The following is a 14,356-nucleotide window of genomic DNA, read 5'->3' on the forward strand; positions in this document are numbered from 1 at the left end:
TCCAAGCACGACCAATTATTTTTCATCCAGGCTTTCACATACTGTTTACTGTGCTCTGTGGTTCAAGACATTAAGCAAAAGCACGCCACACAAATCCGACCTTTATTCGTACTTCATCTGCTATTAAAAAACGTATCTGTGATTTGATACACTGCTGTATCACACTGAGCATGTATAAATGCATTAGTAAAGAAGGATGGGAGCTGACTCCACACCAATTTCATGCAGCGAGGGCAAAAGCAGTCATTTTGTTCTGTGTGCATTCAGCACCTAGCACAATGGAGCCTCAGTCCAGGACTGTGACTCCTATGCTCTACGATGCAAATAATCAATCATTTAACATTCCCAGACCTCTGCAAGGCTTCCAGCATTTAAAAATAACTTGAAAATTCTGGCTAAGCCTCAGAAAGTGCCTAGGTCAGTTGGGGTTGTGGTCACTCAAGAGTCTTTAAAAAAAATCAGTAGTGCTAATTCCTCATCTCCAACAAAAGCATACATACAGGAGGGGGGGGGGGGGGGGGGGGAAGAAAAAAAAAAAAAGAGCCCACTAATCTGTTGAGCCCTTTTCCTTAGCCATCACAGACAGAGCAGTAATGTCTGTAACACTGCCCTTGTACGTGCTAGCAAAGAACACAAGAGAGGCTTTGAAATGAGTCTCTTTGCAGGCAGCTTCACCCAGATGAGAGCTCTGGACAGCAAGCCCCAGTGCATTTATGCAGTTCACAGGCGCTGCCGGGGTTGACACCAGAAGGCAGCACAGAGCCGCTTAATTAACTGTTCCCTTTCTGGGACTGTATTTTGCTCTGCCCGGTTCTCTGGGAAAATCGGAGAGCTTAATGTGGAGGCCAAGAGAATACTTGCAGCACTCCCTCTGACACACTGAAATGCTGTAAAAGCCAGGGCTCTATCCTGCAAAACGCTGAGCTTGCTTGCTGCAGCCCAGCAAAGGGCTTAGCCATCTTTTAGGGCCAGGCTTACAGGAGTCCCTCTGAACACAGGCAGCAGCACTTGGATGCGTTGCTGGAGCACAGCTGCCCTCTGCATGGACAACTGCTTGGTAGCAGCTTGTTCTTGCACAGGCTGGATTTGTGGTTTCCACCCTACGAACACCCAGGAAGGGGGAAACTTCCCCCCTTTCACCCTTATTTTATACACTACTAAAACCCTCTTCAGAAGCAGCTACTTCTCCCCCTTTGAGAGCTTTTAAGCCACACAAGAAAGCTCACTTCATTTGAACTCATTGACAATTCATTACTGAGGCACTGACAGAAACCAACAGAGAAGTATAAAGTATTCGTGCCCAAAGCTGCTTAAAATCATCCTTTTAATTAAACTCACGTAATATTTGTAGGCCTGAGTGTCTCTGCCTTAACTAGCAATTTTTACACTGAAATCCAAATATAATTAATTGCGCCAATGGTTCCCAAGCCAGGAACGGATTGTGCTCCTTTTCAAAGTCAGGACTCCATGCTGCTCCCAGGATAATAAAGACCTGCTGGTGCTGTTGAACTAAGGGGATATAACTCTGAGCAAGGCTATTAATCAAGAAGATGCAATCCCTGCACCGTCAGCTTATGGCCTATGCCAAGGTCACACCACATGGCAGTGACACAGCTGGAGGCAGAAGGTGGTTGTTGTGACTCAGGGCTAAGCAGTAAACCACACCAGTACACACAGCTATTCATTTGTACAGTGCCCTCCTCCTCACCCCAAAATACTACACGTGCCTGCATAAACACGAATACGGTGATTCCTCTGACTAGGTCTGCAGCGAAGAGTGAAGCTGAAAGGTGATTTGTGTCCCTCGCACCATCACCCACCAACCTCCTCCCCGCCCCTTCCCTCTCAAAATCTAGATTTCAAGAAAATCTAGAAACAGTATCGTCTAACCCAAGGACAAAACAACACATGATGTCAGCAGAGGAGGAAAGGAAAGCAAGGTGACCCTAAAGCCCAGAAACTTAGCTTTGTCAGCCACGCTGTCCTTCCCCTTAGGAAAGGAAGAAATTAATAAATCCAGCTATCTGATCTAATTCTACTCTGTTCCAGCAAGACCATATTCATTTTGAGTATGGAGGACCTGCCCACTCCATTGAAGCAAGCAGATGACTTTGCTTGGCTGCCGGGAGACACCAGCTGGCTGCAGTGCTTGACCCAAGCATGACTGGGATTGTTCAGGGATGCTGGAATTTTTATGTTGAAAGATGTTCTGGCCCAGCACAAGAAACCACATGCACACAGACAACCATTCAAACATACCGATCCAATGCCTCCAGGGTCTAGTTTTTTGCAGGAGCTGGCAGCCCAGGGCTCCTAATGATGCTAGTGAGGTATGGGTGCTCAGTAGTTTGTAGGTAAGTGAGATTATTTCACATCCTTCAGCTGGGTAGACTGTGTTAAAAAAATAACCCTCAGAGGTGGACAGAAATACTTTTTTTTTTTTTACCCTCAATGTAAAAATAATACTCCCGTTACTATTGTTTGGTGGTTTGGATTTTGCACAATGAAAATGCACATTTCTGTTGAAAAGGTAGCAGGGGGTGGGTGGGGGTGAAAATTATCCAGAGAAAAAGCAGAAAAATGAGTTTTAAAAATTTCCTCATAGAACGTGCCACTTCTGTCTGCCCTTTGAGGACATGCAGATGGAGAAAAGCTGCATCTTGACAAGGGCTTTTATAGCAGTATGTGAGGCTTAGGCCTGGGCAACAGAGCTAGCGTGCTGAGCGCTAAGGTTTCAATTCAGCTGTGATGAGATGGGACTGTACTTCCTTTTGTAAGCAGCCAAAAATAAATACATAAATAAAAAAATAAATAATGCTGTCTAAGTTCCCAGACAGGGACTGAGAAGTGCCAGCTTCCCCCCCAGCCAGTCAGGCTGAAGCAATGCAGCTGTTTCCCTCAACTGCAACCTCCAAAGGGCAGAGTCTGGCCATGCTCCCAAAGTCCTGTGTGCAGCAAGTCCTGTGTGCAGCAGCACCCTCCTGCAACGCTCCAGGACCAGCTCCCCCCCCCCCCCCCCCCTTGTCCTCTGCTCCAGCTTCAGTGGCAAGAAAAAAAGAAAATGGGACAAGGATCCCCCCCAGGTCATTCACCTCTGCTTGAAAATGATCCAGGCACACTTGAGTAATTAACAACAACATGACCCATATACCCTAATTATCTGGCAAAGCACCTCCTATTTTGTTTATTAGAACTCACAGCACACCTAGACACTGCGTGGTTAGTTTACACATGCCAGGAGAATAGGGGAAAATAGACACAAAGGAAATAGTTATTCAGAGCCTTACAATGTCTTCTGCTCCAGGCTCAAAGATCTCATCAGCCTGGGTCCTCCACCCTTTTATGCAGCACTGTTGTACTTTATTCTCAGTGGAGTCTTGTTTTGTCCTAGTTTTTGATATTATTATTTCTAATTAAAGTCAATAAAGTGAACAATTAGCAATGATAACTCAAGCTGAGTTGATGAAAGCCACCATAGTTAAGCATTTATTCAAATAACCATTTCCCATGCCCTAGCTAACAGAGATCTTCTAGAAAGGAGTGATACAACATGTTTCAAAGATTTAAATAAAACAGGGAGCAAAGGTGTTTTTCAAAACTTAATCATCCCAGTGACTCCTACTCTAAGTCATAAAAATACATTACCAGCGTGGAGCGGGGGGGAGCAATTGGGTTATTTTTTTTTCCTTTCAGAGTGGAAAAACACATTCTCCAGAAACTGCATTACAATAGCTATGAAGAGGATTTTTTCCTTTAAATCAGGGTTTTTTTCAGATGGACACTGGTTCTGTGAACTCTGCAAATATGAATCACAGCAAGAAACTACATCAGTGGGTGCGTTAGTGCACGAAGGGAGTCATGGTTCAGGCCACATTTCAAAGTTTGGGTGTAGCTATTTAAAATCTCCAAGGCCACAAATTCTACAGTAACTAAACAAAGTAAGTAACTGTACTAAAAAAAATTACTGAAAGCTATATTAAATGCAACATGTTCCAGCTATGACATGTATCTATATCCATAATCCACTTGAGTGCAATGGCAGCAAATGGAAGAAATTCAAGGCACTCACTATTGGATCTATGCATCTGTTTTAAGGAAAGCTGTGGGAGCAAAAAGGGATGGAGCTGCCTGACTCCGCATCTCATACGGGAGCCACTTCTTGGGGCATAGGGGCTCCTTGAGAAGCAAAAGCTGTGGCCTGAACAGGGGGCACATTCATGTTCTTGTATGTTACCGAGTTTGCTATGGCATCGTAAGCCACTGATGGTCAGCTGAGCAGCGGTAACAGACTGCCCGCAGGCTTCTTGCTTGCCTCAGTTGTAAAGTAAAACAAGTTCGCAGAAGCCACCATGAATGTGGCTACTATGGTCCAGGGAACATGCAGGCAGAGGGTTATAACAGCCCTATTGGAACTTACAAAGCAGTTTCTAAACCCCCTGGAGCTCCCAAGGCTTTGTCTAGGCACACTCATGAAGCTGAGCTGCAAGGCCCTACACAAACCTGGAAGCTGGGATCTGCTGACATGGATCCTACAGCACCTACTACTGCTTTGAACAGGGATCACAAGATGTTCAGAGAAGGAAAAGGGACTGCATGCTGGATTCGAGACACATATATAATGGTTTATCTTAACTTACTTGTAAAAAGGACCAAGAATTTCAGCTGACCTTTCACCAGATGAGCATCAAACCTTTTCTTCTGTTGCTACCTGCACTTGATTTTTACCATCAGGAGAGAAAGAGCACATAGTCCAAACCACTGCTGGGACTGCACTCAGCCCTTCATGTGTGGATTCCCAGGACACAGCTGAGCTGCAGCTACTCCCAGCACACTCATTATGCTTCTTGCAAGGGAATTACCTGCTTCCCCTCCCCCAAAAAGTGGGGGGGCAGAAAGGATGAACAGCATCATATCCATGCAGACCATAAAACTCCAATCTGCCAAGTGACCCTAGGCTCACTGTTGTACCTACAAAGTTCATGCATTTGGCCTCCTGGTGATACAAAGTCATTAACAATCACTGCAGCAGCAATGAACCAGACTGAAGCATGTGGTAATTGATTAAAAGCAGACATGTCACAGTTGCTTTTTATAGTTCCAGTTAAGTGCCAGCCTAATTAATGGAAGTTAGTGTGCTAATTATAATAGTCTGCGTTGTGAGTCAGACTAAAGTGTTGTGCAAGAAATGTCGGAGGTTTTTTTCATGCATCCAAGCTAAATAATTAAACTTATTTTTGTTACTTCTTAGCAACAGGAGTGTTATACAACTGGACATCATTCCTGCAGCTGCATTGAAAAGTATTTAAAAGTATATAATGTAGAGCAAATATTTGCTTAAAGACAATGCAATCTGTTCCATCATTAGCAAGTCATTTTGGAATAAAATTTTAAGGCTTTGTTTACCAGACTGGTGAAAATGAAGCTTCTTCTATGGAAGGCAGCCTCAAACACATACCTTTTCAGCTCTGCAGCATTTTCTTAAACACCAACCCAAAATCACAGCTCGCTCTCTCTCTCTCCTCATCTCTTCCATTCTTTGAGAAGCACTAAAGTACTGGTATTTTAAAAGTGAAATCAGTGTGATTTCAGTATCTTCTGAAACCACCAGGAAATTCACCGCTTTCAGCTCTCTACAAACTCAGCTAAAATGGTCTGGCTGACTGAGATTTTTTTAGAGCCTCTCTAAACTAGAAAAAACAGTTGCAGGATTGCACAGAATACCTGGAATAGGCAGAACAGTAGCAAAACCCATGATAGTTTAGAAATCAAGGGGATGCGCTTGAGTACAGAGGAGTGGGCTTGGTTACGTTTCACCTCAAGCAAGTTCAATAGCTAGAAGTTAACAGGCAGATGACAGTATGAAAAGCTGAGATTATGTTAGGCAGAAAAATATTGGTACTGGGAAGAGATGCTGAAGTGAAAGTGAACTAGAGAGATAATTCACCAAGACGGTCTTATGTATGAGATTGGTGGAGAGGAAAATTAGAATAAAGCCAAGAATAAACTTGGAAGGACAGTGTAATTCAGGCTGGAAGGGATCTCAGGAGGTCAGTGGTCCAGTCTTCTGTTCAAAGTAAGGTCAGCAAGAAGGCCAGACCAGCTTGCTCAAGGCTTTATCTAGCCGGGTCTTGAAAACTTCTAAGGATGAAGAGTGCACAGTCTCTCTCAGCAATCTTTTCCAACGCTTGACTGATCACTTAGTGATTTCCCTATATGCATGCAGAACTTTTCTTGTTTCAACCTAACCCATCGTCTCTTGTCCTCCTATTGTTCACCACTGCAAAGAGCAGGCTTGTCTTCCACATAACCTCCTAGCATGCTGCTGTTGGGTAAAATGCTCAGAGGCAACCTATTTGAGGGAATTTCAAGGGAATGTGAGATGAACAAGAGAGGAGAAACCTACTGAAGGCTTCGTAAGAGAAAAGAAACAGAGGTAGGGAGGGCAAGGAATGAAGAGATAACTTATTCTGCGATTTAGGGAGGGGATAGCCCCTAGGGCTTTTAAGGAAGGGCAGTTTTAGTTAAGCTCGTGATGCGAAAGGCAGGACAGTGCCTGGAAAGAAACATGGCACAAGGAAAATCAATGCAAAACAATGATGTAAACTGTTAGCAAGAGAGGCTGAAAGGAGAGGAGCAGGTAGAACTTGTGGGAAGTGCAGATGGGTGAAAGGAGGAAAAAAAAAAAAAAAAGTAAATACAGCCAGTGAGCTGTACTTGGCAAGACTGGTTTTTGCTGTCTCCAGCATGCCTCTGAATCATCTTCAGCTGTCACAGACCCTCCAGCCTAGTTCAGGTCCCCAAAGGGACCTTTATCCTCACCAGAGGATCACAGGGCAAGGAAATACCACAAGGACTTCACAGCAAACCAATGACATTTAAAACCAGTTGGGACACATACACAGAGTCCTAGAAACTTCTACCACATACATTCGTTACTGACTCATCTGAGACTGGGAAGACTAAAGGGAAGAGCTGTATTACTGAATAAAGACTTTTCTAGAACCTTAAAAAGCCTACAGATTTATAGCAGCTGACAATGATTCAGTCACCCTGAGCAGTCAACCTAGATGCTGTCACTGCAGAGATTGAGTACAATGAAATGAGAAGTTGTGCCAACTAGGCCATTCGTGTCATACTGAGAGACAAGACGAACTTTTCTGACCTTGCCTTCAATAACAAGCACACACAGCACAGTCAATAAATGCAGGAACACCTCTCTCCCCGCTTTTCCTCAAAAAAGGTTAAAAACTCAGAAATTATAAATGGCTCACTGTTTTCTCCTGTTACCAGGAATAGCACGAAGCAGCCTTGCCATAAAAACAGAGCCCTGAGCCCCAGACAACATGCAGGCAGATAAGCACATGATACTCTGGGCTGCAGATGAACTCTCAGCAAGGACAGCACAAGACTTTTTGGTTCCAGACACATCTGGTAAGGCTTCCCCATACCTCCCCTGCCCAGACTTTTCCAACCACAGCTTGGATGTTGCTCATGAGCTCTGCAAAGCTAAAAGTTCAACTCCAGACAGACATGACTGCCTAGCTGACTTTCTGTTCCCTCCTACATAAACCCCATGGACAAATTCCTCCCTGCCTCTCATGCCCAGCCTACTCCATCCCTGGTTTCTACCAGGACTTCTGCAAGATCTGTCTCTGTGCTCCCATGTCCCACAGCAAGTGACAACAGGATATGGGCCAAGACTAGATGGGGAAGGGTCTCCCAGGCATTTCTACCTTCATTTTCTCCCACAAATTCTCAGGCACCAGTTGCTCCTGAAAGCCTTAAGAGCGCAGCAAGTTAATATTTTATTTAAGCTAAAGGGAGTTTTTGGAAAATAGTTTCTTTTCTGGGCATGAAAAATTTAGTCTGGCTAAAACAAGAGTAAATTGCACAGGATCAAATCCAAAACACACAAATCTATACTGCTTTGGCTGCTTTGTTTATTGGGAAGACAGAATATTTCTGTTTTCTGAGGAGAAGGACTCCTGGTTTTGACTACTTTTGCAATGAAAGCATCAACACAACACATTCATTTGCCAAGGAGCTCTGGTTACTCTTACGCACTTACGTTCTTTGATCATGTAGAAGACCTATTCACAGCGTAAGACCCAACTTGATAACCATGGATAAAACCTTCATAGTATCTAGAAGGTTAATACCGTGATGCATCACTGGTGCTTCTGCACCTAGAAGAGTCTGACCTATATTTGAAGACTGAAGGGATTCAACACCACTTGAGTTGTAGGCCTCAAAACCTCAGTGTGCCTAAATGAAATAAAGGAGCGGGTTCACAAAACAGCTACATTCCATTATGAACAAACACAGCTTATCTAAATTTAGATGGCACTGGATCCATTTAAAATACCTGTAAGAACAACACACTACTGTAAAATACAAACATGAAGCTGTGATGTACTGCATGCTGAAGAACACTGATTTTTTTTTTTACCCATCCTTTGAGAGCAAGGTGCGCCTGAGTGATATCAGTGCAGAAAAATATTTACCAGGCAGGTCTTGCATCTGCACAGTTTAGCCTTCTGCTCCATCTCAGAGGTGGCTGTATACTATTTAAAGGGAACAGATTGATGAAAGAGTGAGATTGTGTTTCAAGTTAATCATTACAATCTGCACTTTTTCTCTGGACTTACTTGATTTGTGGAATTATGTCTTTCAATAAACGTCACAACACATGACAGTCAATTAAATCTAACATGTACAAATGCATGTCACCCCATTTTCTTTCAGGGACACAAAAACTCCACCATGCCTACAGTTAAACAAACTCCTTCATTAACTTTCCCCAGCTAATGTCTGAGATGACGCATCAGCCTTTGGCTGCCAGGTGACCTGTGCTTCACTCACAGTAGCCAGGGCACGACATGAGAAATATCCTGTCCGTCAAGAACCTTTAGCTTGAGTATTTCAGCAGACCACAGCCATCTAGGTGTTCTGAGAAGAGACAGTGTCTCTCAGAAAGAACAAGCCAAGCAGAAAAGAGCTTTCTGAAGAAATTTATACCTTTTGATTTATACGTAAAATTTGCCCTTTGAACAATTTCACTGCAGCTATTTACCAGCAGCCAATTAAACAGTGAAACAATGATGAACCAAATTAAAAAAAATAAAAATGGTTCTCAACCCTGGATATGAGGCACAGACAGCAAATACTAAGACTATTAGAAAAACTCATCAGAACCTCGACATGAAAGAGCAGATCTTCCAAGTTTGCATCTTCTCAAGCCAAGCTAGGATTTTATCCCTCTCATTTTCAGGAGATTTCTACTAGACAGAAACTAATCACTTTAAAAGTCATTTTAAAGTCACTGCAAGTGCACGACAAACCCCCTTGCCAAGTGGAAAACAGCTGCAGTGCTACCTGCCTGAGATCTGGTCTCTGACAGGCTTTATCAGCCATTCAGCTGGCAAGCAGTGATTTGGCTAAAGTACCATGTCTAAGGAGACTCCACATTGGAAGCTCTCAGAAAACTCTGCCTTGAAATAAGGGATTGCACTGGTTTGACTCCATCTGTTTAATGTACTAATTCAGTTATTTTATTGGGAAAATTCAGTGTAGATGAGGACCAAACTCACTAATCAAAGGGAACCGTCTCCCTGACAGACTGACACTTGCACCCCTAACAATCTCAATGAAATAATAACATGAAAAGCTTAAGCATATTTTTTTTATCAAAGTCTGTATTAACTATTTGACTGTGATCACTTTACTGGCTAGAATGAACAAAGACTAGATTTAAGATAGATTTTTTTTTTTTTTTCTATGATGAGGGTGGTGAAACACTGGCACAGAGAGGCGGTAGATGTCCCATCCCTGGAAACATTCAAGGACAGGTTTGACAGGGCTCAGAGCAACCTGATTTGGCTGAAGATGTCCCTGCTCACTGCAGAGGGGCTGGACTAGATGACCTGTCAAGGTCCTTTCAAACCCAAACTATTCTGTGATAAAGCATCAAGTGGGAAAGCCATGAAACAGGTTAAACGAGAACTGGCAGAAGAAAGAAACACAACAAGAAGACTGAAGGAGACAAAAAGGAAGCCTGGGAAAAAAAGGAGAAAAAGGAAAAGAATGCGATAGCTACAATGAAAAAGATTTTCTTGCCATGACATGCCAGACATGAACAACAACAAAAAGACACTTGAGGTATTACAGTTGTTAGCAACAATCCTTCAGTCATTCCTACAAGATTACATCGTCATCCAATATTCCCAATCCATGGCAAACAGCAGGAGACTCCTAGTTTTAAAACTAACTGATCAACCAGAATTAAAAAGCAGTCTAATCTTCCCCTGCCTAGGCTGGCCTCTCGCACCATCATCCAGCCACTGCTGCTCTATTTATTTCTGGCATATGTGGCAGATACCTGATGGATACAAATGGGGCAAAATTACCACCTGAGAAGATATCACAGATCAAGCCAAAAACTTCACATTTTGCTCACCCTGCCATCACCTCCAAATGGAGCTGGCCAGAAACTGTCAGGAAAGCAGGTACATTGAAGAAATGGCTCTTTTCCGTAGATTCCCTTCCCTCATTTGATGTCTGTAAGTCAAAGAACGAGCAAGAAGTCAACTATTGGTGTTTGAACAAAAAGCACAGCTCCCAGCTTATTTTCCCTTATTTCTCTTAAGAAATTACATGAGATTCAACCCAAACACTGCTGAGAAGGAATCCAGCAGTGTGGTAAGTCATAACACAATGCTCCCATCTTTGCTCAGACTGTGAACAGGCTCTAAAACCTATTCAAGCAAAACACATTAAGAAAAAACCACACAAGATACAGCATTCTTGGGAACTTCTCTTTCTAGGGGTCTGATGCAAATAACCTCTGTCTAGTGGAAAGCCATACTTTAAGTAGAAACACCACAGTTCCCACCTTCACTTTTAGTAACTTACCAGAATATAGGTTATAGGTATCACAACAATTGCAGACGAAGTTTGTGAACTGTGGTGCATAACCCCAGTGTCACCAGCAAAGCTTGGACAGAGGAAGGTCAGCACAGAGAAAGGATACGTAGTTCTTTCACACACTTCTCAAACTAATGGGGACTGTAAATTGCAAGTAGTTACATCAGTTCAGCTGAGTGGGAAGTAACTTGCTACATGGAGTTTGACTGCCTAAAACTTTGCCTGCAGCACAGAGCTTGTACAAAGCTAGAAGAATATGTGGCTCTTCACTTCTCACCTCTTGCCTTTGCATGTGGGCATGTCACAAGCTCTAAATTTCACTCAAAATTGGGTAACTTATGTGTTCAAACATGGATAAGCTGAATTAGGAATGCCATTATACAAACGAAGGAGGTAAGAAAATGTAAAATAATATGTCGGGAAGGACATATTCACCATTTCACAAGCAAGTCTGAGAACAAGAGTGGTAGAAATGCAGATTTTCTAGAGTAGCTCTGATTTTTGGCTCCCCAGTAAAGTAACACATTTATAGCTAAAGTCTCTGTCTACCTAGGAGTTTGGGAGCAGATGGAGAAACCACAACCCATGTTTCTGGGAAATGCAGACATACAAAATGAAAATCCCTCTGAAATATCCATTGGAAGAACAATTTGCCCAGCAACATACAAAAGAAAGATGCCAACCTATCATCCCAGTCTTCAAAAGTAATTTTCATTCTTTGCTACTGAGATGAACAGTGAGGGGGGAAGAGAGGAATCTCTATGGTTTGGAAGTTTGAAGCATTGCCTTCAAAATTCAATTTCAACTCTGATGAGAAAATTGAGGAGTATTTTCTGTGTCAGGTGCACTGACTTTTAGTAAACACTTTTAAAATCAGTGTTATTTCCTTCTCATGGGCAAATGAATTTGCTCCATTGCAAAAAGACAAACAGCGATCAGAAAATAAAAGAAGGGAATGCAATATCTTTTTGTTATTCAGTCTTCAAAAAAAGCAGAATTTAAACAATATAGAATTGGAAACACCAACAACTTACATGTTATATAGGCACTGAAAAAACTTATGCTTAATTTCATTTTTTCCTCATTTTTTTCAGGTCACTAGCATAAAAAACTAGGAGTAATGGAAAATTTAGCAAGTGTAGTGTTTCATTATGAAAAATGCTCTAAAAAATAGTCCCATTAAAACGATGATATGTTTTTGCTTTTTAATTTACAGGCAGAAAAGTTAGAAGACCTCCGTGTTGAGCACTTTAAAAGTCATTTGAGCAGAAGGACTGTGCTTCACTGGTTTCCCTGGCAGACACCAAGATGACCATAAGACAGCAAGGAGCCCTCAGGGGAAATAAAGTCACCAGCCTCCTGGGCTGCATTAGGCCGTGTTGCCAGCAGGTCCAGGGAGGGCATCCTTCCCCCTCTGCACACCACTGGTGACTCAACAAGATCACTGGGTGAATTGCTCACTTTTCCAGTACAAGAAACACATGGACATACTGGAGAGAACCTAGCAAAGGGCCACAGAGATGATTAATGGACTGCACTATCTTTCATATGAGGAGAGGCTGAGGAAGCTGGGACTGTTCAGCATGAAGAGAAGGCCAGGGAGGGATCTTACCCTTGTGTATAAACACCTGATGGAAGGGAATGAAGAAGGAACCAGACTCATGTCAGCAGTGCTCACTTGAGAGGACAAGAGACAATAGTCACAGATTTTAAGAAGACACGTGAAATTTCATCTGAAAACAAGAATAAACGTTTTTTATTTGCTGTGAGGGTGGTCAAACACTAGAACAGGTTGCCCAGAAAGGCTGTGAGGTCTCTATTTGGGGAGATATTAAAAATTCAGCAAGACAGAGTCCTGGGCAACTTGCTCTAGCTGATTCTGTTTGAGCATGGTGAGATGGATTACATGATCTCTAGAGGTCATAATTCCGAGATTTTAAAAAAACCATGAAGAAAAATGAGGGTATTATTTCAGCATTTTCTATATTTCACCGTCATCCCTAAGCTTTGGAGGAGTCAAAGATTCAGGAGAAAGACAGAAAGGAATTTCAAACAGAATCTGAAGTTTGGCTGATCTACATTCACTGCCAAACGAATACTTTCTTCTGAGATAAGTTCAAACTACCCACTTTTCCAAGTGTAGTTCCTAGGAGTTACTCTAAATGTTGCTACCTCAGCTAAGTACACCACAGCCTCCAGCCACCCTACTCCCCCCCAACCCGCTTTGTCACAGGAAGGTTGCTAGGCTCAGGCTTGTTTGCCAGCCTTTGATATTCTACAACCTGCCATTTTTCTCAATGAGCTGGAAGGTGTTGCTTTTGTTCTCAAAAAGCAATGCTGCTCATCGCAAAGATTAAACAGAGACTGCCAAAGACCTCAGATCTCAAGGCAGTTTTATCTCTTCACAGCATCACACCAAAGAAAAGAGCAAGCTCCCCTTGCTCTACCGAGATCAATGAAAATATGACAATTCGTGGCTGTGACTGCTTCCTTTGTTTCATAGGTTTTGCAGTTCTAAAAAAACCAAACAACAAAACCCAAGGATGCATAAGCAGGCCCCTATTGTTTTCTTCAAATAAACCCAGAATATTTGCTCAAAAACAGTAAGGATATTAATAAACATACAAATATCCCCATACCACAGCTCCAGAGCCACAGCCAGAACACTAAAGAGCCACGTACCACTCCAGCTTCCCCTACCGCAAGCTTAATTCAGCTACGTTCCTTATTCCACCAGTGAAAAATCCCACCTAATCCTGTAGGATGCAACTTCTAAACAAGAATAAAGAGACAGACTGGAAGCAGGAAAAGAACAGAAGAAATCAGCCATGAAATCTCAACATTTCCCCCCCAAATCCACAAACAGGATACAGCTGTCTCCAGGAGCTGGGGCTTGGTTTATTTATAATGACTTTGTATAATTTTTCATTCTCCAAATCAGATGTAATCTCAGGGAGGCAACAGGAAAATAGACACAACAGTGACTGGAGGAAGAGCATGAAAAAGTCAACAGCAGAACTGTACTTAAAAAACCTGCAGCCAGTTTGAGAGGCCACTGATAGATCCCAAGATGCATGTCTCCATTGTGAGCAACACCTGGATGGCTTCCAACACAAGATGAAGAATGAATATAGCAATATTTAGACAAAATTTTACTCCCACATCACCATCTGACTGCCTCGTCTCTCAGCCGCCCACTTCCTCTCCCTCATTTTGAGACAAAGCTTGATGAACGGGTGTTGTGAGCTGCACAAGTCAATCCACTTGCTACGAAGCAAAAATGAAATGCCTCCCTTTTCCTTTAGAAGGGACCCTTCGGCACAGGGCTATCCCGTAATTAACAACTTTACATTTCACATGTACAAATATCAACTAACCTACTAGAGGTTGCTCCTCCTATTTACACATTCAAGCACAGGATCAGGGCAATGCT

The 14,356-nt window shown here is 42.7% G+C and overlaps 1 protein-coding gene across 3 annotated transcripts in view; it reads right to left on the reverse strand.

Moving 5' to 3' along the window:
• The window catches only part of NARS2 (asparaginyl-tRNA synthetase 2, mitochondrial), a 52,659-nt gene that overhangs the window by 24,218 nt on the left and 14,085 nt on the right, over positions 1 to 14,356 (reverse strand). For all 3 annotated transcript variants that reach the window (XM_056327127.1, XM_056327128.1, XM_056327126.1), the window contains exon 6: positions 10,457 to 10,557. In XM_056327127.1, coding sequence (XP_056183102.1) covers positions 10,457 to 10,557 — 101 coding nt within the window. The remainder of the gene's footprint in view (positions 1 to 10,456; positions 10,558 to 14,356) is intronic.

The sequence above is a fragment of the Falco biarmicus genome, chromosome 2, assembly GCF_023638135.1.
Source record: "Falco biarmicus isolate bFalBia1 chromosome 2, bFalBia1.pri, whole genome shotgun sequence".
NCBI lineage: Eukaryota > Metazoa > Chordata > Aves > Falconiformes > Falconidae > Falco > Falco biarmicus.